Source organism: Geotrypetes seraphini, chromosome 11, assembly GCF_902459505.1.
Source record: "Geotrypetes seraphini chromosome 11, aGeoSer1.1, whole genome shotgun sequence".
Classification (NCBI taxonomy): Eukaryota; Metazoa; Chordata; class Amphibia; order Gymnophiona; family Dermophiidae; genus Geotrypetes; species Geotrypetes seraphini.
Genome location: NC_047094.1, coordinates 28,049,868 through 28,077,253, shown reverse-complemented (window position 1 = coordinate 28,077,253; position 27,386 = coordinate 28,049,868). Strand labels below are relative to the sequence as shown.

General features: G+C 45.7%; 1 protein-coding gene across 4 annotated transcripts in view; it reads right to left on the bottom strand.

Annotated features, from left to right (window-relative positions):
• The window catches only part of GPRC5B (G protein-coupled receptor class C group 5 member B), an 89,080-nt gene that overhangs the window by 29,943 nt on the left and 31,751 nt on the right, over nucleotides 1–27,386 (bottom strand). For 3 of the 4 annotated variants that reach the window (XM_033962948.1, XM_033962946.1, XM_033962949.1), the window contains exons 2-3: nucleotides 19,108–20,117; nucleotides 14,324–14,436 (exon numbers count right to left, since the gene is read on the bottom strand). In XM_033962948.1, coding sequence (XP_033818839.1) covers nucleotides 14,324–14,436; nucleotides 19,108–20,113 — 1,119 coding nt within the window. In that variant the 5' untranslated portion in view covers nucleotides 20,114–20,117. Of the gene's footprint in view, nucleotides 1–14,323; nucleotides 14,437–19,107; nucleotides 20,118–22,956; nucleotides 23,151–27,386 lie in introns of all 4 variants that reach the window. The other variant, XM_033962947.1, reaches the window with a different exon arrangement.

The window sequence follows — 27,386 nt, the reverse complement described above, 5'->3', positions numbered from 1 at the left end:
GGCGGCCAGTGACCATATAAATTCAGTAATATCCATGTAAGTTTTAAAAATACACAACTGCACTGAAAATCAAACTATCTGTATATGAATCAGCTGGGGTTATGGCAAGGTGAAGTGGCTAAAAATCATTCATTTCCTGGTGCTATTTTATTTATTTATTTTATTCAATTTTCTATACCTTCTCCCAGGAGTGCTCAGAACGGTTTACATGAATTTATTCAGGTACTCAAGCATTTTTCCCTGTCTGTCCTGGCAGGCTCACAATCTATCTAATATACCTGGGGCAATCGGGGATTAAGTGACTTACCCAAGGTCATAAGGAGCAGCGTGGGTTTGAACCCACAACCCCAGGGTGCTGAGGCTGTTGCTTTAACCACTGCACCACACTCTCCCCTATTCAGCCACTAAAAACCTAAAGGCCCTGCTGTTAAAATAGTGCCAGTTACCACACTATCCAGATGTTTGACACCATTGCTTATAGAGATAGTAATGCTGAATATATGGATTAAGTTAAAACTAGCTGAAAGTTAGGCTCGGCTTAACTAGGCTGCGGTTTGATCACTAACACCAAAAGACTAAATCCAACACAGAAATGGCTCCACAGCAGACTCCCAGTCCCTGTGTTACATATAACAAGTAAAAAAAAAAAAAAAAGCAGGAGTGAGAGAGTATGAGAGAGAGTGAGTGTGTGAGTGCTCAACTTCAGTCCTTGTGGACTACAAACCAGTTTTCCAGACCTTTCTGATAAATATGCAGATATATGGATTTGGGATATCCTTAAAACCAGACTAGAGTTTGTAGCCCACAAGGATAGCAGACGTTCATTTTGACCTATAAATCAGCTCCCAGTACATGAAAACTTCTCTTAGAGAGTTTTACTTGTAATGCACATGAAGAAAGCAAGACGGCTTAATACAGATCAGATGTCTCTAAGACACTCACCACAATCTGTATAGTAACAGTTTTTGCTAGGTAAGTCTTATATAGCTTGAAATTCCAAGCACTGTCCAAAATGCATAGCAGGGATAGGATATTTACCTTTTGTCATGTGAAAATATGACTCTGCTGTCCATACTAAATTAGCGTTAACATTAGTCACTAGAATCACTGCCCCCTCCTTACAAGGATTCTCGGGCCTATGGCAAAATTACTGTATGAATTATACCACTTGCACAACAGTAAAATTCAAAATGCAAATGAGTGTGTGCGTATCGGACCCACTAGGGCATTGGTCTCAAACTCACATGCGGCCCACCAGGTATTATTTTGAGGCCCTCAAAATAAAACAGTTTCTTGATCATATGTCTCTTTAGCTATAAATTACAATATTACTATTAAGACTTAGCCAAAAAGAAAGATTTATAAACTATAGAGTTTTACCTCATGCAAAACTGTCATGCTCATGCATGAACGTGAACTCGCAGGCCTTGAGCATGCTCAGATGCTCAAGGCCCAGCAGATGAGGAGTCCGATCTTCTAGAGTTCCCAGATGAGGGTAAGAAGCGGCAGGGGGGTGCCCAATTGTGTTGGGGGGAATGTCGGATCGTGTCGGGGGGGGGGTGCCCAATCGTGTTGGGGGGGGGACGGATCGCAGCCGGGGGGGGGGGGGTGCCAGTTCGAGGCAGAGGGGGGGGCCTGATCGCAGGGGGGCCTTTGAGGGGAGCAATGCCGGTTCTCGGGGGGGGGGGGGAAACGCATCAAAGCGAGTTTCCATTATTTCCTATGGGGAAACTCGCTTTGATAAACGAGCATTTTGGATTACGAGCATGCTCCTGGAACGGATTATACTCATAATCCAAGGTACTACTGTACCTACAAATCCCAAAATGTGGCCCCGCAAAGGGTTTGAGTTGGAGACCACTGCACTAGGGGGTAGGAGTATACTGAAAGTGTAGGCTAACAGTTCACAATGCTGTTTGCTTCTTAGGAGTTTATATAGCCTGAACTGATGCAGATTAGGACACAGATTGCAATTGAGAAAGTCTTTCTTAGTGTTTAACATTAGTTTAGGTATAGCTAGAAAAAGTACCCTACAGAACACATTTTTTTTTTGCAAATGTCTTTTCGGTTAGGCAGCTAGAAAACTGCACTTTTGTTTATTTACCTTTCAGTTAAACAACAGTGCCTAATTAAAGGGAAAGTTTAAAAGGGCAGGACCAGTGCAGGGTGACTCATCTAGGAGGAGTAGCTGACATCACTTTCACTTTCGAAGCACAAGTAACAAAAAAGGGAACCCAGACCTCAACTGCTTGTCCTGAAGAAGTGCTGAGTGACCATCTGCTAAGGGAAGAAAAATTCCATTTTGGACTATCTTACCTGCTGGCATTCAAACTTGGGGAGAAGTTAAACTTGTCTTCAGTAGGTTTAATTTCATTGCCCTTCTCTTACTTTTTTAGTTAAGTACTCTACTTTTTCAGCAAAGTCAGTTTAGGCAACAGTGTAGCCCTCAGAGTCTACAAACCAGTAGACTCTGGTTTGGGTTTTATATAAAAGGTGGGTTTTATATAAAAGGTGTTTTTGGCTAGATTAGTATTTTAGGTTCCATTTCAGAGATAAGATCAGATTAGGGAACAGATAGCAGTTGAGGAAAGTCTCTGTTTAGTGTTTAATTCCCTCCCACCCATCCCAAGGCTGGCTTTAGATTTATAGGCTCTTCAGTCAATTAGGAACAGGGTATTGCTTTCGTATGATTTTTTTCTGCTTTTTCTTCCTGTTAGTCAAGTTAAAGCTTCTGTCTCTGTGCATACAGAGAATGTTACTCAAGCAGAGGGAGTGGTTTCACGTACAAGCTGTTTTCAGCTTGAATCCCTCATAAAGGAAGCAAAGGAACAGAGAGGATGTGGCAAGACTGAGAAGCATCCATGAGAACGAGAGGTACATCGATGCTTCATGAGGCATCAAAGATTTCCAGCAGTGGGGAACAGGAGGCCATGCTGACGGAGGACATCTGGACTCAATTACAGGACCCTGCAGGATCGATACTGTAACTCCACCTGCACTTGAACTGAAGAGATGGTATGCAGCCCTGGAAGTGGAAGAAATGGGATCATCCCATGGAGAGGAAGGACCAAAGCTCAAAATCCCCAAAGTTGTTAGATCCGTGATAAGGTAGTAGTGACTGGCAATTCCCTTCTGAGGGGTACAGAGGCATCCATCCCCAGACCAGACATGCTGTCCTGGGAGGTATGCCATTCGTCTAGTGCCAAGACCCAAGATGATATGGAGAGATTGCTGCTCATCTATGTTGGAACTAATGATACTGCTAGGTACCCCTCCTAATATATCAAAAGTGACTTTGTGTTCTGGGAGAGAAAGTGAAGCAGTCAGGTACGCAGGTGGTATTCTCATAAATCCTCCCTGTCGAGGGTAAAGGACAGGGAAGAAGCTTGCATTCTGGTGATGAATGTGTGGCTGTGTGGATGGTGTCGTTGAGAGCGTTTTAGCTTCCTGGACCATGGGATGATTTTCCCAAGGGCTGCTAAGCAGGGATAGTGTGCATCTATCAAAGAAAGGAAGAAGTGTCTTCAGTAGCACACTAGCTAACCTACTGAGGCTTTAAACTAGAATTGTTGGGTCAGGGTGATCAAAGGCCCCAGGTGAGTATAAGCCCTTAGGTAAGTGAATCACTAAATACCTCTACACAAATGGGAAAAGGGGGCAGTGTCTGGAAAGCAGTAAATACTAATGCTCAAAGTACAGGAAACAAGGTTCTGGATCTAGAGGCTGTGATGGAAGAGGCCGAGTTGGATTTAGTGGTGATCACAGGGACATGGCTCACGGAGAACTATGACAGGGATTGAGTTCTATCAGGCTATAATCAGAGTGTCTATATTAAGTTCTCCAAGCCTGTTCCCATATGATTTATGACAAAGACCACTAACCAATTTTCAAGCAGCCCATGCTATTTATCTCTTTTTGAAGGTGCGGTCTCCAAAATTGCACAGCCTCACCAGAGACTTCGACAACGGCATTATCACCTCCCTTTTCCTATTGGCCATTCCTCATCTTATGCACCCAAGCATCTTCCTGGCTTTGACCATCGCCTTTTCTACTTGTTTTGTCACCCTGAGATCATCAGACACAATCTCCCCCAAGTCCCGCTCTTCTTCTGTGCACAGATGTTCTCTGCCTCCTATACTATATCGTTCTCCTAGATTTTTGCAGCCCAAGTGCAAGACCCTGCCTTTTCTGGCATTAAACCTTAGTTGCCAATTACCAGAGCATTCTTCAAAGTTCGCTAGATCCCGCCTCGTGTTAACCACACCCTATTACAGAGCTTAGTATCATCTGTAAAAAAAAGACAAACTTTGCAAGACTGTCCTTCTGAAATATTACTCACAATGTTAGTAAAATAGAGCAGGCCCAATGATGGATGGCTGCAGCACTCCACTAACATCCTTTCCCTCCACGCAAACTCCACTTACCACTACCCTTTGCCTCCTTCTGCTTAACCAGCTTTTAATCCAGTTCGTCACTTTGGGGCCTTATACTGCATGCATTCAGTTTATTTATCAAACGCCTATGTCAAAAGCCTACGTCACCATGTCAAAAGCTTTGCTAAAGTCCAGGTATAAAACTTCTAGCGCCCCCTCCTATATCCAACTGTTTGGTCACCTAGTCAAAGAAATCAATCAGATTCGGCTGATAAGACCTGCCTCTCGTAAAACCATGCTGCCTTGGGTCCTGCAGTGTATTAGAGTCTAAAAACGTCGCTATCCTCCATGTAGAATCATTTCCATTAGCTTATCTATATATATATATATATATATATACTGTATATATAAAATCGGAGGTATGTGTGTATGTATATGTGCATGTGCCGCGATCACGCAAAAACGGCTTGACCGATTTGAACGAAACTTGGTATGCAGATCCCTCACTACCTGGGATGATATGTTCTGGGGGTCTCACGGCCCACCTGCACATGTGGGCGGAGCTACAAACAGAAAATCAGATTTCACCCATTCATGTCAATGGAAAAAATGTAAAAAGCTGCCATTCTCACAGTAATTCAAAAACAGCTTGACCGATTTGAACGAAACTTGGTATGCAGATCCCTCACTACCTGGAGTGATATGTTCTGGGGGTCTCGCAGCCCACCTGCACACGTGGGCGGAGCTACAAACATAAAATCAGATTTCACCCATTCATGTCAATGGAAAAAATGTAAAAAGCTGCCATTCTCACAGTAATTCAAAAACGGCTTGACCGATTTGAACAAAACTTGGTATGCAGATCCCTCACTACCTGGGGTGATATGTTCTGGGGGTCTCGTGGCCCACCTGCACACGTGGGCGGAGCAACAAACAGAAAATCACATTTCACCCATTCATGTCAATGGAAAAAATGTAAAAAGATGCCATTCTCACAGTAATTCAAAAACGGCTTGACCGATTTGAACGAAACTTGGTATGCAGATCCCTCACTACCTGGGGTGATATGTTCTGGGGGTCTCGTGGCCCACCTGCACACGTGGGCGGAGCAACAAACAGAAAATCACATTTCACCCATTCATGTCAATGGAAAAAATGTAAAAAGATGCCATTCTCACAGTAATTCAAAAACGGCTTGACCGATTTGAACGAAACTTGGTATGCAGATCCCTCACTACCTGGGATGATATGTTCTGGGGGTCTCGCAGCCCACCTGCACACGTGGGAAGGGTGGGTTCACCCAAGAATGTATATGTTCTTGCTCCTGGAGGTGAAACTAAAAAGCAATGTTACTTACCGTAACAGTTGTTATCCAGGGACAGCAGGCAGCTATTCTCACTAGTGGGTGATGTCATCAGACAGAGCCCCGGTACGGACGTCTCACAAGCACGTGTTGCTTGTAGAAACTTAAAGTTTCTAGATGCCCGCACCGCGCATGCGCCGGTGCCTTCCTGCCCGGAGATCCGGGCGTGTCTCCTCAGTTCAGGTAGCTAGCCTGAGAAGCCAACCCAGGGGAGGTGGGTGGGACGTGAGAATAGCTGCCTGCTGTCCCTGGATAACAACTGTTACGGTAAGTAACATTGCTTTATCCCAGGACAAGCAGGCAGGTATTCTCACTAGTGGGTGACCTCCAAGCTAACCTCAGTGGGATGGAGGGGGAGTTGGCGACTTAAGAGAATAAATTTTTCAATACTGTTTGGCCAAACTGTCCATCCCGTCTGGAGAGAGTATCCAGACAATAATGTGAGGTGAATGTGTGAACCGAGGACCAGGTGGCAGCCTTACAAATTTCCTCGATTGGTGTTGATCTGAGGAATGCTACTGAGGCTGCCATTGCTCTGACCTTATGGGCTGTGACCTTACAAGGAAGTGATAATCCAGCCTGGGCATAGCAGAAAGAGATACAAGCCGCCATCCAATTAGAGATGGTGCGCTTTGATACGGGTCTTCCCAACTTGTTAGGATCGAAGGAGACAAAAAGTTGAGGAGTGGTTCTGTGTGGCTTGGTGCGATCCAGGTAGAAAGCCAAGGCACGTTTACAGTCTAGAGTGTGAAGGGCCGATTCTCCGTGGTGAGAATGGGGCTTAGGGAAGAATACTGGAAGTACAATGAATTGGTTGAGATGAAATTCGGAGACCACCTTAGGCAGGAATTTCGGGTGAGTGCGGAGGACCACCTTGTCATGATGGAATACTGTGAATGGTGGATCCGCCATCAATGCCTGGAGTTCGCTGACTCTGCGAGCGGACGTAAGGGCTACAAGAAAAAGCACTTTCCAGGTGAGATACTTAAGAGGGGCCCTGTTGAGTGGTTCAAACGGGGGCTTCATGAGACGAGAAAGGACTACATTGAGGTCCCAAACTACTGGGGGTGGTTTGAGAGGAGGGTTAACATGGAAGAGTCCTTTCATAAATCTGGCGACCACCGGATGGGCCGAGAGGGGTTTCCCTTGTAGGGGCTGGTGGAACGCCGCAATAGCGCTCAGGTGGACTCGTATGGATGTGGACTTGAGCCCAGATTGAGATAGGTGTAGGAGATAGTCCAGCACGGAGGATAAGGAAGCTCGCTGAGGTTCCTTTGAATTAGAAACACACCATGAGGAGAATCTGGTCCATTTCTGGGAGTAGCATTGTCGAGTGGTGGGCTTCCTGGAAGCTTCCAAGACCTCCCTCACTTCTTGTGAGAATTGGTGAGGGGTTACGTTGAGAGGAACCAAGCTGTCAGGTGGAGAGACTGCAGGTTGGGATGAAGCAGTGATCCTTGATGTTGAGTAAGTAGTGAAGGAAACACTGGAAGTGGTACTGGTTCCCTGCTGCTGAGTTGAAGTAGGAGGGAGAACCAGGGTTGTCTGGGCCACCGAGGAGCTATTAGAATCATGGTAGCCCGTTCGAGTTTCAGCTTGACCAGAGTCTTCTGGATCAGCGGGAATGGAGGGAACGCATATAGAAATCGTTTCCCCCAGTTCAGTAGAAAAGCATCTGCCTCGAGGCGATGAGGAGTGTAGATCCTGGAGCAAAACTGAGGCAGTTTGGAGTTGTGGGGAGCCGCAAAGAGGTCTATCTGAGGCGTTCCCCATTGCGTGAAGATTTGGTGAAGGGGGCTGGAATGGAGAGTCCATTCGTGCGGGTGTAGCAGACGGCTTAGTTTGTCTGCTAAGACGTTGTTCTCCCCCTGAATGTATACTGCTCTGAGGAGGGCGTTGTGGCGCACTGCCCAGTCCCAGACTCGTAGAGCTTCCTGGCAAAGGAGGGCCGAGCCCGTGCCTCCTTGCTTGTTGATATAATACATGGCGGCCTGATTGTCTGTGCGAATGAGGATTACCATGTCGTGAAGTAGGTGCTGGAAAGCTTGGAGCGCATTGAAGATGGCTCTGAGTTCCAGTAGATTGATTTGGTGTAGTCTTTCCGCACTGGTCCAGAATCCTTGGGTGCGGAGACCATCCAGGTGGGCCCCCCATGCATAGTTCGACGAATCGGTTGTGAGAACTTTCTGATGGGGGGGAGAGTGCATCAGCAAACCTCTGGATAGATTCGAAGAGGTCATCCACCAAAGTAGAGACTGCCGAAGAGCAGGTGTGACTAAGATGTGTTTGGATAGTGGATCGGACGTCTGATTCCACTGTGATGCCAGGGTCCACTGGGGGATCCTGAGATGGAGTCTGGCAAAGGGTGTCACATGTACTGTGGAGGCCATATGGCCCAGGAGCACCATCAGTTGTCTCGCCGGTAGGGTTTGGCGAGTAGACACCGATTGGCAGAGGTGAAGAAGAGACTCCTTGCGTTGCAGAGGCAGGAATGCTCGGAGTCGGGTGGTGTCCAGGACCGCTCCGATGAAGGGGAGGGACTGGGTGGGTTGTAGATGAGACTTGGAAAAGTTGATCTCGAAGCCCAAATTCTGGAGGAAGTAGGTTGTAGCCAAGGCCGCCGAAGTGACCTCTGGGGCTGACGGGGCCTTGATGAGCCAGTCGTCGAGGTATGGGAACACCTGTAGACCCCTGTCCCGGAGTGCTGCGGCCACTACCACCAGGCACTTTGTGAAGACTCTGGGGGACGAAGATAGGCCGAATGGTAGCACTCGATACTGTAGGTGCAGATTTCCCACCCGAAATCTGAGGAACTTCCGGGAGGCCGGGTGAATGGGGATGTGAGTGTAGGCCTCCTTGAGATCCAGGGAGCATAGCCAGTCGTTCTGCTTGAGGAGGGGGTATAGAGAAGCCAAAGTCAACATGCGAAACTTCTCTTTGACCAGAAACTTGTTGAGGGCCCGAAGGTCTAAAATGGGTCGCAGGTCGCCCGTTTTCTTCGGGACGAGGAAGTACCGGGAGTAAAACCCCCGGTTCAATTGGTCTGACGGGACCGGCTCGATAGCCCGAAGCTGAAGTAAGGTTTGGACTTCCTGAAGAAGAAGGGCGGTCTGCGTCGAGCTTGAAGGATACTCTCTTGGAGGATGGTCCGGGGGGACCCGATGGAATTGAAGAGAGTATCCTTCTCTTATGATGGTAAGGACCCATAGGTCCGTGGTTATGGCCTCCCATCGATGGTAAAAAAGATGGAGGCGGCCCCCTATGGGAGAGGCTGAGTGCAGAACAGTGTCGGTTATGCTCCCGGAGGGTAGTCAAAAGGGCTGGGGAGCCTTAGGTGCAGCCGGTGGCTGAGGTTTTTGCTGAGACTTCTGGGGAGGTTGTCTCTTCGCAGGTTGTCTCGCCGCAGGCGTTTGTCTGGGCATGTAACGCCGCTGGTAAATCAGGGGTGGCCTGGAAGGTCGAGACTGTTGAGGTTTGGGTTTGGGCCGCAGGATGGATTGAAAAGATTTTTCATGATCCGACAGCTTCTTGGTAACAGTTTCGATAGACTCATCGAACAGGTCAGCTCCAGCACATGGTACGTTGGCGAGTCTGTCCTGGAGGTTGGGATCCATATCGATTGTACGGAGCCATGCCAGGCGACGCATGGCTACCGCGCTTGCGGCAGCACGTGCCGATAGTTCGAATGCATCGAAGGAGGATTGCATCAGCTGGAGGCGTAATTGGGAGAGGGAGGCTACCACTTCCTCGAACTCGAATCGAGCTTGGTTGTCTATGAACGGAGTGAACTTGCGGAGCACCGGCAAGAAGAACTCCAGATAGGAAGAGAAAAAGAAATTGTAGTTCAGCACCCGTGAGGCCATCATGGAGTTTTGATAGAATTTTCTACCAAATTTGTCCATCGTTCTCCCCTCTCGGCCCGGCGGTACAGAGGCGTAGACCTGGGAGGGATGAGAGCGTTTAAGAGAGGACTCGACCAGTAGGGATTGGTGGGAGAGTTGAGGGCCCTCAAACCCTTTATGGTGCACGATGCGGTATCGAGCATCGAGCTTGCTGGGGATCGCCGGTATGGAGTACGGTGTTTCGAAACACTGCATGAAGGTCTGGTCCAGCAATTTATGCAGGGGGAGCCGAAGCGACTCCGTTGGAGGGTTAGGTAAATGCATGGTGTCCAGATACTCTTTGGAGTATCGGGAGCCCGTGTCAAGGGTCACATCCAGATCATCCGCCATTTGTCGGAGGAATGATGAGAAGGACAATTGATCCGCCAGCGTCGGTCTGTGGGACGGGCTGGAGGAGGAGGAGGCCTCCAGGTCCATGGACATCGGGGAGTGGCAAGGAGAATCGGGCACCGGTGTCTCCTCGTACTCCGGGCCCCCCGGAGGGGACACCTCTGATGAGGAGTATCCCCTCCGTTGCAGTTTTTTCTGCGGTGACACCTCCGACTGGCGTGAAGAGTGCCAGGATGAGTGTCTCGATCGGTGCCCGTCTCGGTGGCGGGACGGGGATCGGGATCGTCTGTGCATCGCATGGTCTCCCGAGGCCCCCAAGTGGTGGATAGGGCTGGAAGCGGTGGATCGCAACTGGGGTTGCGATGCGGGTTCTTGCGATGCTACCCAAGTCTGGTAAGGAGTACGGAAGAACTCTTCCTGACTATGCCCAGGGCTTTGAGTATCGATCGGAGGTCTGGTCCCATGTTGGCGCGGAGGCGTAATGGGCTCTAATGGCGGCATATCGGTAAGCGAGGCTTGCCGCGTGGGCATCGCCGCCCTCCCCCGTTCGTCCTCGTCGGTTTTCGAGGTCGAACGGGGAGGAGGGGGAGGGGGCGGACCGCCCCTTTGGACCGGTACCGGGAGGTCACCCTGTATGGCAGCGATGAGCCCGGGTCCGATGGTCTGCATGAGCTCAACGAATTGAGCTTCCAGCACGGACCGTAGCGAAGCCGATAAGGAGGGATCCGCACCGAAAGGGGGTCCTCCTGCACGGACATCGCGCTCCTTCGAGGCCGAGTGCTTCTGCTTAGTAGCTTTCGGCACTTTGATGACCACTGGTGGCACTGTGGAAGGAAGAGGTACCTGAACCGAGGAGACCGGGGTAGGCACCGACGTCGAGCTCGTGGATGGTGTCGGGATGAACGATGCCGGTTTCACCACACTCGATGCAGGAGGGGTCGATACCGGTTTCACCCGAACCGGGGAGGTATCAGATGAAGTGGAGGCTGAGGGATCCTTAGCTGCGTCCATCTTGAACATCGATTCCCACAATAGGCAACGCCGCTTGAATGAGCGTGCCGTAAGGGTAGAGCAAGGCCTGCACGATTTCGGGATGTGGTCAGGGCCCAAACACTGCAAACAGCGCCAGTGAGGGTCCGTGAGTGAAATCGCGCGTTGGCACTTGCTGCACTTTTTAAACCCGGTGATTGGCCGGGACATAGGCCGGAAAATCTCCGCCGCGAGGTCGAAGCCAGTGGGCCTGAGCCACGTGGCCGGCCCGTTCGACCCGCCGGAGGAAATAATCTTCTTTTTTTTTTTTTTTTTTTTACTGAAAAAGAAAAGTACTGTTAACTGTAATTAAAAGAAAGCGAAAACGCGGACAAGGAAGGCAAATTTAACTGAATTCAGCTAGCGCATGATGAAGTTGAACTTCTCAGCTCCGCGGAAAAGAAAGAACTGAGGAGACACGCCCGGATCTCCGGGCAGGAAGGCACCGGCGCATGCGCGGTGCGGGCATCTAGAAACTTTAAGTTTCTACAAGCAACACGTGCTTGTGAGACGTCCGTACCGGGGCTCTGTCTGAGAACATCACCCACTAGTGAGAATACCTGCCTGCTTGTCCTGGGATAAATGTTGTTTATAATCAAGTTTTGTGTTAGTTGTATTGTATTCATTTTGTCAAATATTTCACATTATAATTTGATTATTGTGCTTTTTATAAAGCTGTAAAAAAATATTTTCATTCACCACTATAAAGTATCTTTATTTGAATCCATTTACAGTGTTATTGCTATAATTAAATACCCGTGCAACGCCGGGGCATCAGCTAGTTTACTATCAAGGTCAGCCTAACCAGCCTGTAATTCCCAGCCTCCTCCTTACTTCTGCTCTTTTGCAGAGGGACCATATCACATCTGCCTTTCTCCAGTCCTCCGGGACCACACCAGACTCTAAGGAAGCATTGAAAAGATGAGACCATGGAGCCATCAGAACCTCTCCGAGTTCCTCGAATACCTTCAGATGTATCCTGTCAAGCCCCATCGTTTTGTCTATTTTTAATTCAGCTAGCTCCTCACAAAGCAGTCTTCTGAGAATCTTTCCCAATCTACTACACAATAACTGTTGGGACTATAATGCATCTTAAAGAGAATGCTAGCTTTAGATAGATTTTTTTTCTCAAAAAATCATTTTATTTTAAATCCAATTAAAAAAAAATTTGATTAAAAAAAAATATTTTTTTTAATTGACCCTGATGAATATCTATATCTATCTATTTAATCAGATGTATGTGTGTATGCGTGTATGGAGGTAACACACAACTTTGTCTCCAACAAAGAGAACAACACTGGATCGATGAACTAGACTGTAACCCCTAAGGGTTAAATTCAAGCATAGATTGGTATTATTTTGATTAAGAAGTAATCTCTCTTAGCTCTATACACATAGGAATTTCAGATTTCACTGCCAATCCAGAAAACATGCCCAGGACAGCTATGACTGAACTTGTCATCCAATAGCAGAGAGACCAATCACTAGCCCTAAAGCTGACGTACTGGGTCAGGATTGGCTAATCTCCCTTTGAAAGCTGAAAACACTGAAGTTACAACGATAGAACACTGGTGAGACCATGAACACAACAACTCTGTGAGTAAAAATTCTATTGCTATACTCGAAGGTAGGGAATTGCATGAAAATAGAAAGAAATATAAAAAGTGATGTACACTTATATTTACTTTAGAAACAGAAACATAGAAGATGACGGCAGAAAAGGGCCATAGCCCATCAAGTCTGCCCACTCTAATGACCCACCCCCCTTGATTTTACCCCCCTAGAGATCCCACATGTGTATCCCATTTCCTTTTGAAGTCTGGCACGCTGCTGGCCTCAATCACCTGAGGTGGAAGTTCATTCCAATGATCAACCACCCTTTCGGTGAAGAAGAACTTCCTGGTGTCGCCATGAAATTTCCCATCCCTGATTTTCAGTGGCCGAGGGACCTTTAAGAAAGAAGATATCATCTTCCACCTCGATGCGGCCCGTGATATACTTAAATGTTTCAATCATGTCTCCCCTACTTTCACAGAGCTGTGTGTATATACAGGAAGAAACGATTTAGTTCTGCGAAACGTTTGCAAGGCAAAATAGACGACTCCTTTAGTTGTTAAACACAGTCCTTAAGAGTTGTTCTAGAATCTTAGTCCTCAAAAAAGAATAACTTTAGTGGCATTTAGTCACTCGTCACGGAAGTTTTTGGCCAATGATGTGGGTAGAGGTGGTTTGAGCTTTAAGCTCTGCCGATAAAAACCCGAGGCTTTTCTTCCGTACGAGTTGACTTTCAGCCTTAAACAAGTGGAGTTTTTGCACACTGATATATTTGTGTATGTGTTCCAGCAAAACTCTGATTTCAACCAAATTTGGTATACATATCACTTACTATCTGGGGGAAAATACTGTGTGTGGGGGGGGGGGAGGGCAGGGGTGAGAAGGGGGGTGACATGTAAAATGCCTCCAAGGAAACATAAGGCAATTGGCCAAGCAAAATCAAAGGCTAAAAAAATGAAACAGAGATTTCAACCAAACTTGGTATACATATGACTTACTATCTGGGGAAAAATACTGTGGGGGTGGAAAAGGGGTGACATGTAAAAATAATCGAAAACGACAGATATTAGTGTCTAATCCATAGCTTTCGGGCTCACCGAGATGAATATTGACCCTCCCAATGTCGTTTAAGTCCAAGTTCAGATATTTTACTACTGCTGTGTAATTTATACATATAACTCAAAAATAAAAAAGAATGGAAGAACAATAATTTAAACACTGCACAACTCCATCAATTCACCCCCCTTACATCAGTGGTGATGTCACGGCAAGGGAGGTTATAGCGCAACGGCCCCATGAGAGAACGCAGAAGCCGAAAGAGGGACAAACCGAAGTAGCTTGTTTGAATCTTCAAGACTTAGTCTAAGTTTGCCAATTGTATATTTCAGCACCTGTGCCCCAATGCCCTGAAGAAGTGGTTGCTAACCGCAAAACCCCCGTAGGGAGGGGGGGGGTCTGTAGTAGGGGTGCTTCCCTGGTTGTTTTACCCTCGTTACATTTTCCTACATGCGTTCTGGAGGTTTTTTTAAGCCTGTGACGTTTTGGAAGTTGAACTGATTTTTTTTTTTTTTTTTGCTCTCTTCAAGCCCGAGGCTTTCTCCACCATTAAATTTGGATTTTCAACATCACGCCTATGCATCGAATTGATGGGAGTTGTGTGGTGTTTAATTTGTACGTATAAAACATTTAGAGACATTTTGCGAAGCAAAACAATTTCAATTCCAATATTTGTTCAATCATATGGCAAAGCCAAGTCACATCTTTATACTTACAGTGCCACCATTCAGCACAACTGCCATTTCAGTGGGCTGGTAGACATTACTTCGAAAGGGGGCAGTCGGTCTGTTTCCCAAGCTACCGTTACGGAATCCTGCAGTTCTCAGAGCTTTGGGGAGAGAAAGAGAGAAAGAAAGAGAGAGAGAAACATTATGCATAGATTAGAAATAAATGAAACAGAATGCTTTCATTCACTTCAAACCTTTCCCTCGCACATGTGCTCTGTGCAGTAGAAATGCATTACCATCACTGAGTGGTTTTCCACTGTGTGTTTTTAAGGGTTATTTTCTTCATCACATTTCTTCTATCCTCTGTGGGTCTTAACCAAGTTTTGATATACCGTCTCTCAAATACTGGCTAAACAGTTTATAGTAGGTTTTATAGGAGATGGGACAAAAGCGCACGAGACAATATGGAGCAGACAATCACATGCCAGAATTAAACTTAATTTTAAAGTGTTCCGAGGGTGTGTGGGGGAGGAGGGGGAACCCCTCCACATTACAGAGGAAATTGACGTTTTTCCCTAAAAAAAAAAAAATGCCTATTCCCTCTATAATGGGGGTTCCCCCCCCCCCAACGGCAGCGCAAACAGTACTAACTTAACTGCGGGGGTTCCCTTTAAAATTAAGTTTAAGTCTGGCGCGCTGATGTCCTGCACGCAATTTAATGCTCCGTATTGCCGGCGCTCGACTGTCCTGTGCGTTTTCGACTATGAACCGTTTTATAGAATATAACTTTAAAAAAGTGTAGAAAACAAGGCATTGTATAATAAAATAAAGAAAAAAAAAGATAAATCTTACATGAAAAGTAGGAAAAAACCCCACCAGAGATAAGAGAAAAATAAATAAAAGTGGAGGAGGGGGACTAAAAGCAGTGTCACTCCGAGTGGGTTCAGCAGGTAATCGGAATGGAATAAAGGATGGAATAAAAACCTCTAAGGGTGAGCAAGAGTATTCGCTTTGATTTGAGCTCTTTAAATATACTGCTTAGTACAAGGTTTTAAAAACTGCTTTAGGTTCATAAATACCAACCAATAAAGATTAAGCAATATTAATTGTGCATAATGACAAAGTGCCGGGAAGATCCATGCTACATAGTACTGTGCAAAGGGTACCCGGCCTACATGGACCTACAGAATCCTAGCTTAGTGCAGATCTCAGGCCTAACTTACCCCTTCCAAAACCTGGTATAAATGCTGCCACCCAAGAGAGGAAAGGTGTGCAAACAACATCCAATCCATTGCGCCTAGTCCTGGAGATGCCCCTTAGCTGGCCACGCCCCCTTTCGAGTTGTACGCTATGAATTTTAGGTGCGTTACATCAAAAACCCAAGTAAGAAACAAAGAATATACAAAAACCAAAAAAAAAGCTCCTCATTATCTCATGAGAAGCATAAACCCAAAGGGAATGCAATTATAAATTATATGTCTATAATAATTTATTTTAAGTGTATCCTCAGTGTGTGGTCTTAAGCTATGAGAGCTAGCCAGCCAAGGCAAAAGCTCAACTGCTTATCAATAAATCAGAAGGCTCACAGGACTTCTGCACACCATCATAAGTATTCGCTAGTGCAGTGTATCGCAAACTGTGTACCCCGAGATGCCGGCGCTGGCTGACTGCTTACAGGTTGTGCCTGTTGAACACCAATTACTGATGGTTAATGCCTAACTAGTTAGTCTGCACAGGGACTCATGATTCACACCCATGTTTCTGTGCATAACTTTGAGTGACCTATACAAAATCTGGGGGTTAGTGTTTATGTCTCCTGTGGAAGGAGTGGTAAGTGTGCTTACAGATACTTTACCACATGTGTGCATTCACAGTAAGTTTCAGGGGGCAACTGTATGAAACAGCAGTGGGTACTCAGGCTCTGCACTTAAACGAAGGGCCATCCTATAACCCAGGTGCTCACATATGGGCTTATGCACATAAAAGTTTAGAATACAGTACTCCCCCAATATTTGCATGGGTTCCGTTCCAGGAACCCCCGCGAATGTTGAAAAAACCGTGACTACGGTTTTTAGCAGGGGAGACAGGAGAGGGCAGCCGGAGGTGCAGGAAAGGGCAGCTGGAGCGCCGGCGAGTGAAGGAAATCACTCACGGTATGCTCCGACCACCTCTTCCTGTACTAAAGTTGGGCCTCACCAATTAGGAGATGCTTTGAGGCCCGACTTTAGTACAGGAAGAGGTGGTCGGAGCATACCGCGAGTGATTTCCTTCACTCGCTGGTGCTCCGGCTGCCCTCTCCTGCCCCTTTGGCTGCCCTCTCCTGCCTAGTCATTCGCGGTCGGAAAAAACTGCAAATGACCAGGATTGCGGATCGCGAATTCGCAGGGGAGCACTGTACTAGTTATGCACATGTGCATAGACCATATAGCTAGTATAGTGCCTAACCACCATTCTACAAATACATGCCAAGTAAGTTAAGTGGGTATTTCAGAGGGGGTATACACCAGGATGGGGTATAAGCAGGGCTTCTACTCAAGTAACACACACCCTACTGCAATATAGAGGCCAATTGAATTTCAGTTTCAGCACTGAAACTGGAACAAAATTTGGGTTTTGACCAAAAATTGCAGCATTTCAACTAAAAATGAAAACTTCTGCCCCACCCCCACCCCCCTCTCCAGCAGAAGACAGGCCCACTAATGGAACTCCTGGGTCTACCTTTTTATGGGTGGGCAGTGGATACAGGTGCTTTCTCACTTGCTTCTGTGCATGCCTGGCCAGAAAATGGCTTCTAGGGTTTCCAGTAGCAGTCTTACAAGACTACCAAGGGAGGTCCTGGCAGCCATTTTGAGAATAGGCCCAAGGGGCAGGGTTTTGTTTTTTGTTTTAATTTTTATTAAATTTTCAAACTACAATTATGCATGCAAATAGTTCACTTACATATAATATTACAAGGAAAGCACAATAAACTTACAGATATTAATAAGCAATTATTTACCCCACCCTCCCACCTAGTAATCAAGAAAATAAATACTCGAATCAATTCCAATGCAAACCCCTCCCCCTCCTTCCCACCCTGGATGGGAATAGGCCCGTAGGCCCAAGGGGCCGTTTTCTTTCTGCCGAAACCAAGTAGCCCGTTTCAGTCACAGATTCAGTTTTGGCAGAAATCAAGATTACTGGATTTAGTCAGGCTCTACTGCACTTATTAAAAAAAAACAAAAAACCGCAAAGTGGAGAAAAGGTCAAAACCCTCGCAAGTTAAAAAAATCCCTGGTTCGTTTTGACCTTTTCTCTACTTTGTAGTGTTTTTGTTCCGCTTCCGTGGAGAATAGTTTTCCTTTTTTTTTTTTTTTTTTAATGTCTCGCTCTACTTCACTTATACAACTCTGTAGCTGGCATTAAGTTGTAAACACTTAATTTTAAGTGCATTCTAGCCAGTTACACTAGCATTCTATAACAGAACCGAGACACAGTGGCATAAGTGAGGGTGGGAGGCGTCCCTCCCTCGCTCCTTCTCCCATTCCTCAAGTTGTTCACCACCACGAGTAACAAACTTCAGTGTGCTCCATAATGATTCATTTAAAACAAAACAAAACAAAAAAAGGGAGTGGGTCTTATTCCAAAAGGTCTTCATATTCAATGCATATTTAAAGTTCCAAAAGTACTGAAGAGAAACAGGAAAGTCAAATATGAGATCATGAATTACAGGATGAATAGCCACAATAAAGGTCATTTCAACAGCAGCTTGAACTCTAGGCTACATCTACTGGAGTAGAAAGTCCCACATGCCAAGTTGCCTGGGCACGTAAAATTGATATTTTTTCTGTTCCTGAGAACTAGAAATACTGACAGGTCCGAGACCAGAGTTGCTGCTGCCGTCAGCTGATGGACCCAGGCAAAGAAGGATGAGAGAGCAGGAGGCCAAGAGAGAAGAAAAATACACCACAACAAAAAAACATCCCCAGTATCACGACGACAGCCTAAAGAAACAATAAGCACTGAAAAAAGTTAATATTTTTGATTGGGGCCCAGTTTTTCTAAATACATTTTAACCTGTGGACATTAATTCTTTTTTTCCAAGAAATGTGGAGAAAACACCTCCCCCCCCAAAGGTAAAAGGATTGCCCTCCATCAAACCAACAATATAAGATTTATTCAAATCAAAGCTTGAGCATAAATGATGCATAGACTTGACATTCAGTCGTATTCATTTCTTTGCATTTGATAAGAGTTGTTTTATTGTAAATATTGTTACTCCTGATGCAGGCAGGTGGGTGTCTGCCAAAACACAGTTCCGTGTCAAGCTAATGCATCATTTAGGCTTAAGTTTTGATTTGAATAAATTTTATATTGGCTGACAGACACTGTGTTAGATCCAACGTTTTTGCTTTTCCAAGAAATGTGGAACCTTGTTTCTAACTAGAGAATGACATGGTGGAAGTTACCCGAGACTAGCTGCGGGTAACCCGCCGAAACGGTGGGGGGAAAAAGTGCTCACTGTGGGCACGGGGACAAGGCCATCCACTGCCCCGTGGAGAGGTGAATGGTCTTGTCCCCGCAGTTAAGGGAGGGAAGGTGCGCGGCCCCCTCCCTCCTTCCGGCCAAATCTATCTTCCTCCCTCCCCCTAACCTTCGTGGCGCTTTAGTAAAGAAACTTACTGAAGTCGGCGAAGCCTGCCTGCCTGCAGTCGCGTGTATGGGGGCGGAAGCTTCTCCTCTGACGCAACTTCCGGTTGCATCAGAGGAGAAGCTTCCACCCACTCGAATGGCTAGCTTTGAAAATTCTCCCTAAAGAAGACAAAAAAAGTGCTTTGTATTTCCCGTTTTACCTGCATTATGTTCATCCATGGAAAAAGCTTTATTTTCCATGTAGCTTCGCGGAAGTTGTAGATCTTCCTCAAAAGGGGTCTCGCGCATTCGGGGTTGCGAGGTATCAAAATAGTTGGGTGCGTTGTCTGGCTGGGATGGAAAAACGGTGCAGTGAACTTCTACGATTGCGTGGAAGATGAGCAAGACCCACCCATTGGAGACCAAAGCAATGGCCAACGTGGGATCAGCCCACTTGGCTCTCTTCTCCAGTTCGTTGTTCCCGTAGAGGTACATGGTCAACCACGCCACCCAGATTAGAATGGAGAGAAAAGCTGCGATAAGAAGGCACACTCCATTTTTCTTCCATTTCTTAAACTTTCCACAAAGCGTAAACACAGACCAAGTCAACGTGGCCACCATTAAGAACATTACATAAATCAAAACCATGGCAAAATCCATGGGCTCGTAATTGCAGGCTAATTTCTTGTCCCTGACAACTGTCAGTATTAACCACTCTGTAGCAATGATGACTTGAACCAGCATAAGACAGATTGCCATTCCAGACAAATGCCAACCAGAAGGGCTTTTCCCATGCCGGACGAGTCTATGCAGCCTCCAGGCCTGAGCCAGCAAGCACGAAAAGCACAAAGCAAAGAGGACACCCCACACAAATCTTCTCGCCGAACAAATGGTCTCATCTTCCTGTATGATAAATGCGAAGGCCAGGCCAAAGAGTCCCAAAGTTCCAAAGAGAAAGAGGAACTGAATGCCGAGCGGGCTCTTCTTCTCTTTGTCTTTAATGAATGGAAGCCGCACCAGCAAAATCACCATCAACAATAAGGTTGTCAACACCCCTGCTCCAGATACAGCCTCCAAGACAATTCCCCAGATGGCATCCAGATCACACAGATAGATGTACTGCGGAAAGATATCCAGTCCGCACCCTCTGGACATACTGGCGTTCTCAGAGGAGCCATAGCCGATCACGAAGAGCAGGAGAAAGGCAACCGCTGGATGAGTTTTCATTTTTCTGAGTGAGGCAAGCAGAAACATGAAAAATGGTTAATTGCATTACAGGAACTATTTCAGACACACATTGTATTCTAATGCCTGGGTCAATTTTACGTTAAAAGAAAACCATCAAGGCAGAAGCTTTTTGGTTTAACTGGGATTACTATTCAGCTAGAAATGCAACGCATATCAACAAGAAAATCCTGTTTCTGTCAGATGGATCAGTTTGTGAATCTGTTCTAACCTTGAATCTTCTGCGCTGCCTCTACCACACACCAGTCCATTCTTCAGCTTCGCAAGTGAAGTCTCATAATGCAACCATCACCCACATGCCTCGCTTTAGAGAATGACACGGGGACAAATTTTTCCCCGTCCCCGCAAGTTTTTATCACCTTCCCTGATCCCTTCCTGTAAGCTCTGCCTTAACTGCGCACGCCTCAGATGCTTATGATTTTAAAGTGTTTGAGGCAGATGAGAACAGAGCTTGCAGGAATGGGGAGGGACAAGAAAGAACTTGCCGGGATGGGAAAATGAGTTCCCGCGGGGATGGGGAAAAATGTGTCCCCCGTGTCATTCTCGGCCTTGCTCTTCAGGAAAGCCTCCGTTGCTATTGGCAAAATCACGCTTGCAAAATTTTGGTGTCAAGTCAAAAGCGCGCCGGGACAAAGGTGCGCGCAGACAATTACTGTTTTTACAGCTCCAACGGGGGGGGGGGGAACCCCCCCACTTTACTTAATAGAGATCACGCCGCGTTGTGGGGGGCGTGGGGGGTTGTAACCCCCCTCATTTTACTCAAAACTTCACTTTTTCCCTGTGTTTTTAGGGGAAAAGTTAAGTTTACAGTAAAAAAAACCCCACAACGCCGGCGCGATCTCTATTAAGTAAACTGGGGGGGCTCCCCAACAAAACCCCCCATCGGAGCCCCTAGAAACTGTAATTTTCTTCGGCACGTGCCTCCGTCTTGCGCTCAGTTGTCGGTGCTCGCCTTTGTCTTTCGCCGAGTTGTCTATGAACCAAAATTTCAGTACTGATACGTCCGAGCACACTTTCTCACAGCTTTATGCTCACAGATTAGCTTGTGTACAATCATGCTATGCCTAAACAGTATCCTGCGTATAATGACAATAAATCCACGAGAGAAAAGGATGTTATCAATACAACTTTGACTTGGAATTTTTCATCTCAATTTAAAACCTCAAGACCCTCTGGAGGCCTTTGTTCATTAAACTGTTCATTAAACAAATAACTTATTTGTTAATAGTGCAGCTTTAGCTAGGATTATTTTTTGCACGCTTCTGTGCCCCCCGCCCCCCCCCCCCGGCTTCTTTCAAACACCGATGCTCTTTAAATCTTCACCAGCGCGAGCAGCTTCTCCAGCCTGATGCTTACGCTGGCTTTGGCTTTCTCTCTGATGTCACTTCCTGGCCCTGCGACCTGAAGTGATTTCAGAGGGAGCCAGGCTGGTGCAAGAAGCAGGCTAGAGTACATGCTCGCGCTGGTGAAGAGAGGGTGCAAGCATGGTGTGGGGGGGGGGGCAGAGAGGTGCCAGCACCCCCACCAAGATGGTGCCCACAGCAGTCTGCCCCCTGCCACCCCACTGGTTGCAAAGTATGTTAAATAATGAGCTGCAAAGCATTCAAATACTTGTAGCTTGCTTTAAACTTCCTAAGCTCTGTTACTACTGGAAATTTATCACCCGCTCTTAAGACAGGGGTGGCCGACCTTGGTACTCGAAAGCCACAACCAATGCTTCCTCTAAGGATTGGCCAGGTGTGGGCAAAATGTGTTCTCATGTGAGTAACAAGTTCTAAAATCCAACACTTTTCCAGATTTGCAAATATTTTTGTGAACAACCATGTGAAGTCTACGAATGATGCTCCTAGAATTTGAGCAATCGTTCATGTGCTCAGCTTAGAGGGAACACAGCCTGCAACCCAGTTGGGAGTTTCAGGATTTTTCCAATGAATATACATGAGGTCTATTTTCATACACTTCCTCCTTTGTATGCAAATAGACCTCATGTTAATTCATTACGGAAATCCTGAAAACCCTCAAGAACCAAGGTTGTCTTTAAAGCAATGGTTGACTTTCCTTCCCAGAAGCACTAGGCCCAATGTTCTTAGATAGCAACTTAAAAGGGGCTGATTGGGAACCCCCCCCCCCAAATTTACGACCCCCACTCCCCTAAAAACCCACTCCCGCTAGGTAGGGTCATCTGGATAGGCACCAAGTGGCAGCAATGATCCCCTGGTGCTCTTTCCCCAGTGTTCCACTTCTCTAAAATAGAAGCTTCGGAACCCCTAGTGGTGGTCTATTAGTACTTATGCCATATTACTTGGAATAGACTCCCTGACTTTATTAGATTGATAGGTCATCTACACCAATTTCGTAAAGCTCTAAAAACCTTATTGTTTACACAATATCTTAATGACTTACTTTCTGAATCAACGAACTAATAGCATTTTAACACCTTTTCTCATGTTCACATTTTATATGTTATCTGATCTTAATTATTTGTGAACCGAGTCGAGCTCTATCACGAGATGACCCGGTATATAAACCGAAGATTAGACTAGACTAGAAAAGGGCCAGGCTTCTAAATAAGTGAGCACTATCTGTACGTCCTTAAAGCCACCACTAGGGGGCCCAAAAGCTGCCAGGACATTGATCCTTCCCACCACCTTTTTGCCAGAGGATCCCAGTAGTACTGAGGGAAAGAAACCAGTACACATTACTAGTTCTACATTTAAAGGGCCAGCCAACAAAGATAATGGGTCTAACTTAGGGCCCATGATCTATGCATTGTTGTGGTTGTGAATGTACAACATTCCCAGCTGCAGCAACACAGAAACAATTACCATATGATTCACTAAGATGTAGTGCTGAGCTACGAGAGGCTGCTGGAAAGTTCTCAGCCCAACCAACAAAGTTGGGGCAGTCTCCATAGAGGGCTACAATTAGGTTGACTTTTTTTTTGGTTATGGCCATACCACAAAGGACAGAGTCTTCGCATCCCTTAGGAGTTTCAAATTATCCACTTTTTTGCTTTTGCCTGAAGGAACAAAAGCAGGATTGTTATTTAAGACAAGTAAAAAATTAGTTCTGAAAACAAATATAATTATCCACAGCTTTGATTATACAGTACAAAAATCTGGATGCCAGAAATCGAAATCCGGACCACCTAAGAATCCGGACTCTCTAAACTTGCAAGCCGGACTTTTGGGGAAACAGAGATATAGATGGTGATGCTGATACTTTTACAATAAAATGGTACAAACTGGGGAAAAAATATATATATATATGGAACATTCAAAATACAAATTTCACAGCAAAAAACTTGCGTTTTGTTTTTAAATGACTCTCCTAATGTCCTAATTCTACGACACAAAGGCACAGATTCTGTAAACAGCGCCTAGAAAAATGGTGTCAGCCATGTCAACCACGCTTACGCATTGTTTACAGATTCGCTTAACAGCGCCTATGTAAAAACTTAGGCACCTAAGTTTTTGGAGAATTGTGTTTCACAGCACCTACGTCAAGCTCCGCCCATTTAGGCGTTGGGTGCCGCTAAGCGCCATGTGATAGGTGCCTACCTTTTATAGATTTGGGTAGGTGCCTATTGCTCAATTAACTTTTATTTTCAATTATTGAACCTATTAAAGGGATTCTGCCAATTACCCCCCCCCCTCTTTACAAAACCGCAAAAGCAGTTTTTAGCACAGGCTGGCATGCTGAATGCTCTGCACTACTCCCGACACACATAGGAACTCCCACCGCAAAGTAATGCTCCGACACCCCCCTCCCCCCAGCAGCAGAAGAGATGCCCACTCTCTCCCGCAGCCAAGCAATGCCCCTCGACACCCCACTAGCAGCGGGAGAGATGCCCTCCTACTACTGAAGTCAAGCAACCCCCCTGGCAGCAGGAGAGATGCCCACTCCCTCCTGCCACCAAGCACCCCCGACGCCCCCTTGTGCCTCCGATGGGGCCAATCAAAGCCTTAGTCCCTTTCCCGGTGCATTCTAGGTTTTTAACGCATAGTTTTGAGAATCTAGTCAGTCCCATCTTTGCCACATGGATGCGGGGAACTATGTACTTGCTTTCCACTCTAGTCGATATTCCTGGTGGCACATCAGAGACCACATGTTACTCATAGAGAGGAAGTGGGGCACAAATGGGGGACCCTTGCAGAAGATGTGACAGTACCTAGACCCCTCCAACCACCAGGGCCATAATTAGAAGTGGGTGAGAGGGACAGCTGCTCAGGGCGTAAATGGGGGCTGAAAAATGACCACCTTCTCCTATCATCCAGGTTTGGACGGGAGTATAAGGACTGGAAATATGAGTGGAAAGGGTGTGGTGTGCATACACACTTTATCCCCTCCCACTAACAAGGGCTCTACCCAGAGTCAATACCTCATTGGTTGGAAGAGCCAAATACATCTGTCTCCTCCCACAGCTCTCTAGTTGCTCAGGTTATGCTATACAAAATACTGATTGGACCATGGTCCCAGTGGCCCCATACCCTCTTTTACTGGCTACGACTCTACCAACCACTAAAGCATTTAAGTCTTGCTGGTGAAAGGTCGAAACCGAGCTTTTCCCAATGCCACAGTTCAATTTTCTGAGCACATGAAAAATAGCTACGCCGAGTTCTGTAGTTAAATTTGACCCAGACGTGAATACGGAGCTCCAAACGATTCCATGATTGTAAAGTCAACAGCATCGCCTAGGGAAGTCTCAGTTTTTAGAGGTAAAAGCTTTAAAATAATAAAGCCCCTTGCTGACCATTCAAGCACCAGAGAAACAAAATGTTCCAATTTCATTCAAAATAAAAGCTAAATCTAGATTTACTGGATGGTGCAAGGAAGACAGAGACCTTTGTAAAACAAAATCTAATGAAACTTAAAATACCAGATAGAATCTATCAGGGCTGTGGAGTCTGAGTCAAGGAGTCTGAGTCGGAGGAAATTTCGGGTACCTGGAGTCGGAGTCAGAAGTACAAAAAACTGAGGAGTCGGAGCCGGAACATTTATCTACCGACTCCACAGCCCTGGAATCTAGTAACGGACACTTATTAAAGGAAGAAACAGGCCTTATTTACGAGCGATTCTTTCAGCTATAGCACCCACTATATACACAGCACAAATGTTGCGAGCAGCTTCTGCGGCCTTAGAACCTTGATTAAAAGCAAAAAGAAGGTGGTGTCGAAAATGCTCATTTCTCTCAACTTGACATTCCATTTTAACGATCTGAAAATTAACCAATGCTGTGGAGTCAGAGTCGAGGAGTCGGAGTCGGAGGGAATTTCGGGTACCTGGAGTCGGAGTCTGAAGTACAAAAAACTGAGGAGTCAGAGTCGGAACATTTATCTACCGACTCTACAGCTCTGGAATCTAGTAACAGACACTTATTAAAGGAAGACACAGGCCTTATTTACAAGTTTTCCCTGCCATATGAAGGGGAAAAAAAATCTGAAAGAAGACCCAATGAAACTCTCAAAATAAAATCCAAAAATCATTCCGATTATTAGGTTCAGGACATAATCTGTGGAACTTAGGAACTGTAAGAGGGAGAGAGGGTTAAGCAGGGGCAAGGGCAGAGCAAAATAAGAGCTTACTCTTTCAATTCCCAACAAACCCATTCCTCTAGAGCAGGGGTAGGCAATTTTGGTCGAGAGCTGAAGCCAGGTCAGGTTTTCAGGATCTCCACCATGAATATGTATGAGATGGATTTGCATGCACTGCCTCCTTGAGATGCAAATCTATCTCATGCGTATTTATTGTGGATATCCTGAAAACCTGACCTGGCTCCGGCTCTTGAGGACCGGAATCGCCTACCCCTGCTCTAGAGGAATACATAAATTTAAATTAATATTCCCTTCCATTAGGGGTATTAAAACCTTGGGTAGGCTCTCTTAGTCTATGGCATTTGCCTTGGAAAAAATCTGGAATGATCTTCCTTCAGAAATTAGACTTCTTCCGACCTTGACATTTTTTAGAAAAACTTTGAAGACTTATCTTTTCCAGAAATTTTTAATAGATAAATAAGGGACTGTAACAGATTAATTTCTGGCCAATCATAGCTTTCCTTTGTCTTTCTAATTAACTTTGTGAACCGGATCGAGTCCCTAGTGGGAATGACCGGGTATATAAGACTAAGGATTGGATTGGACAACCTTAGTCAGGTTTTCAGGATTTCCAATGAATATGTTAATGACTATATTTTCAGTTAACAGCCCTACTTAAGGGAAGAACATCCAGTAACAGCCGGCCCACTTAAGGGAGAAAAAAAAAGTCTCAATAAGTTCAAAGGAGCCCATCAAAGTTTTCTTTTCAAAAATGCGTTTCGAGTCTTCAATTCATCTAGCCTCCAAACTCTGTTTCCTCCTGTTTCCAGCTTTGACCCCTAAATATCTTAAATTTTCTCCCCCCTCCTCCTGTCTGATCCTTTTTATGTTTCTTTCCTCAAAACATTGTAGTTCACACTTTTCCCAATGTCCCAGTATGTCTTGTTGTTGTCTTTGTCATCATGCCTGTTTTTAATGACTACATGTAGAAACATAGAAAATGACGGCAGAAAAGGGCCACGGCCCATCTAGTCTGCCCACACTAATGACCCACCCCCTAACTTCCTCTATGAAGAGAACCCACATGCCAATCCCATCTTTTCTTAAAATCTGGCACGCTGCTGGCCTTAATTACCTGTAGTGGAAGATTATTCCAGCGATCAACCACCCTTTCAGTGAAGAAATATTTTCTGGCGTCGCCATGAAATTTCCCGCCCCCGATTGTATATCACTTAGAATTCATGATAAAGCGATTAATCAAATTTTAATAAACCGGAATATGCATGAGATCTATTGCATACAAAAAGGAGGGCAGTGCCTGAAAATAGATCTCATATATTCACTGGGAAATTCCTGAAAGGGTTGCAGTCCTAAGTTCCAAGTACTAGAATAACTTTTCTGCTCCAGGCTTTCCCCTTCCCTCTTTCCTGCTGGCTACATGGAAAGGAGGGGCTGGACACAACACCCCTGCTGTTCTTGAATCTTGGAAGAGATGGTACAGACACAAGGGAGATGGGAGTACACACACACAAAAAAACATGATTGCAAAGGGTGCAATTTTGGCTCAAGAAGCTCCTGGTGGCAGAACTGCGTTCCCTCAGAAATTTAAGCCCAGATTACATTAGTAAGGAACATAGGTTGAGGATTTTTTTTTTTTTTTAATCTTTATTGATTTTCAAACTTTGACAGTGCATACAATTAATTGAACATAAAATACTACA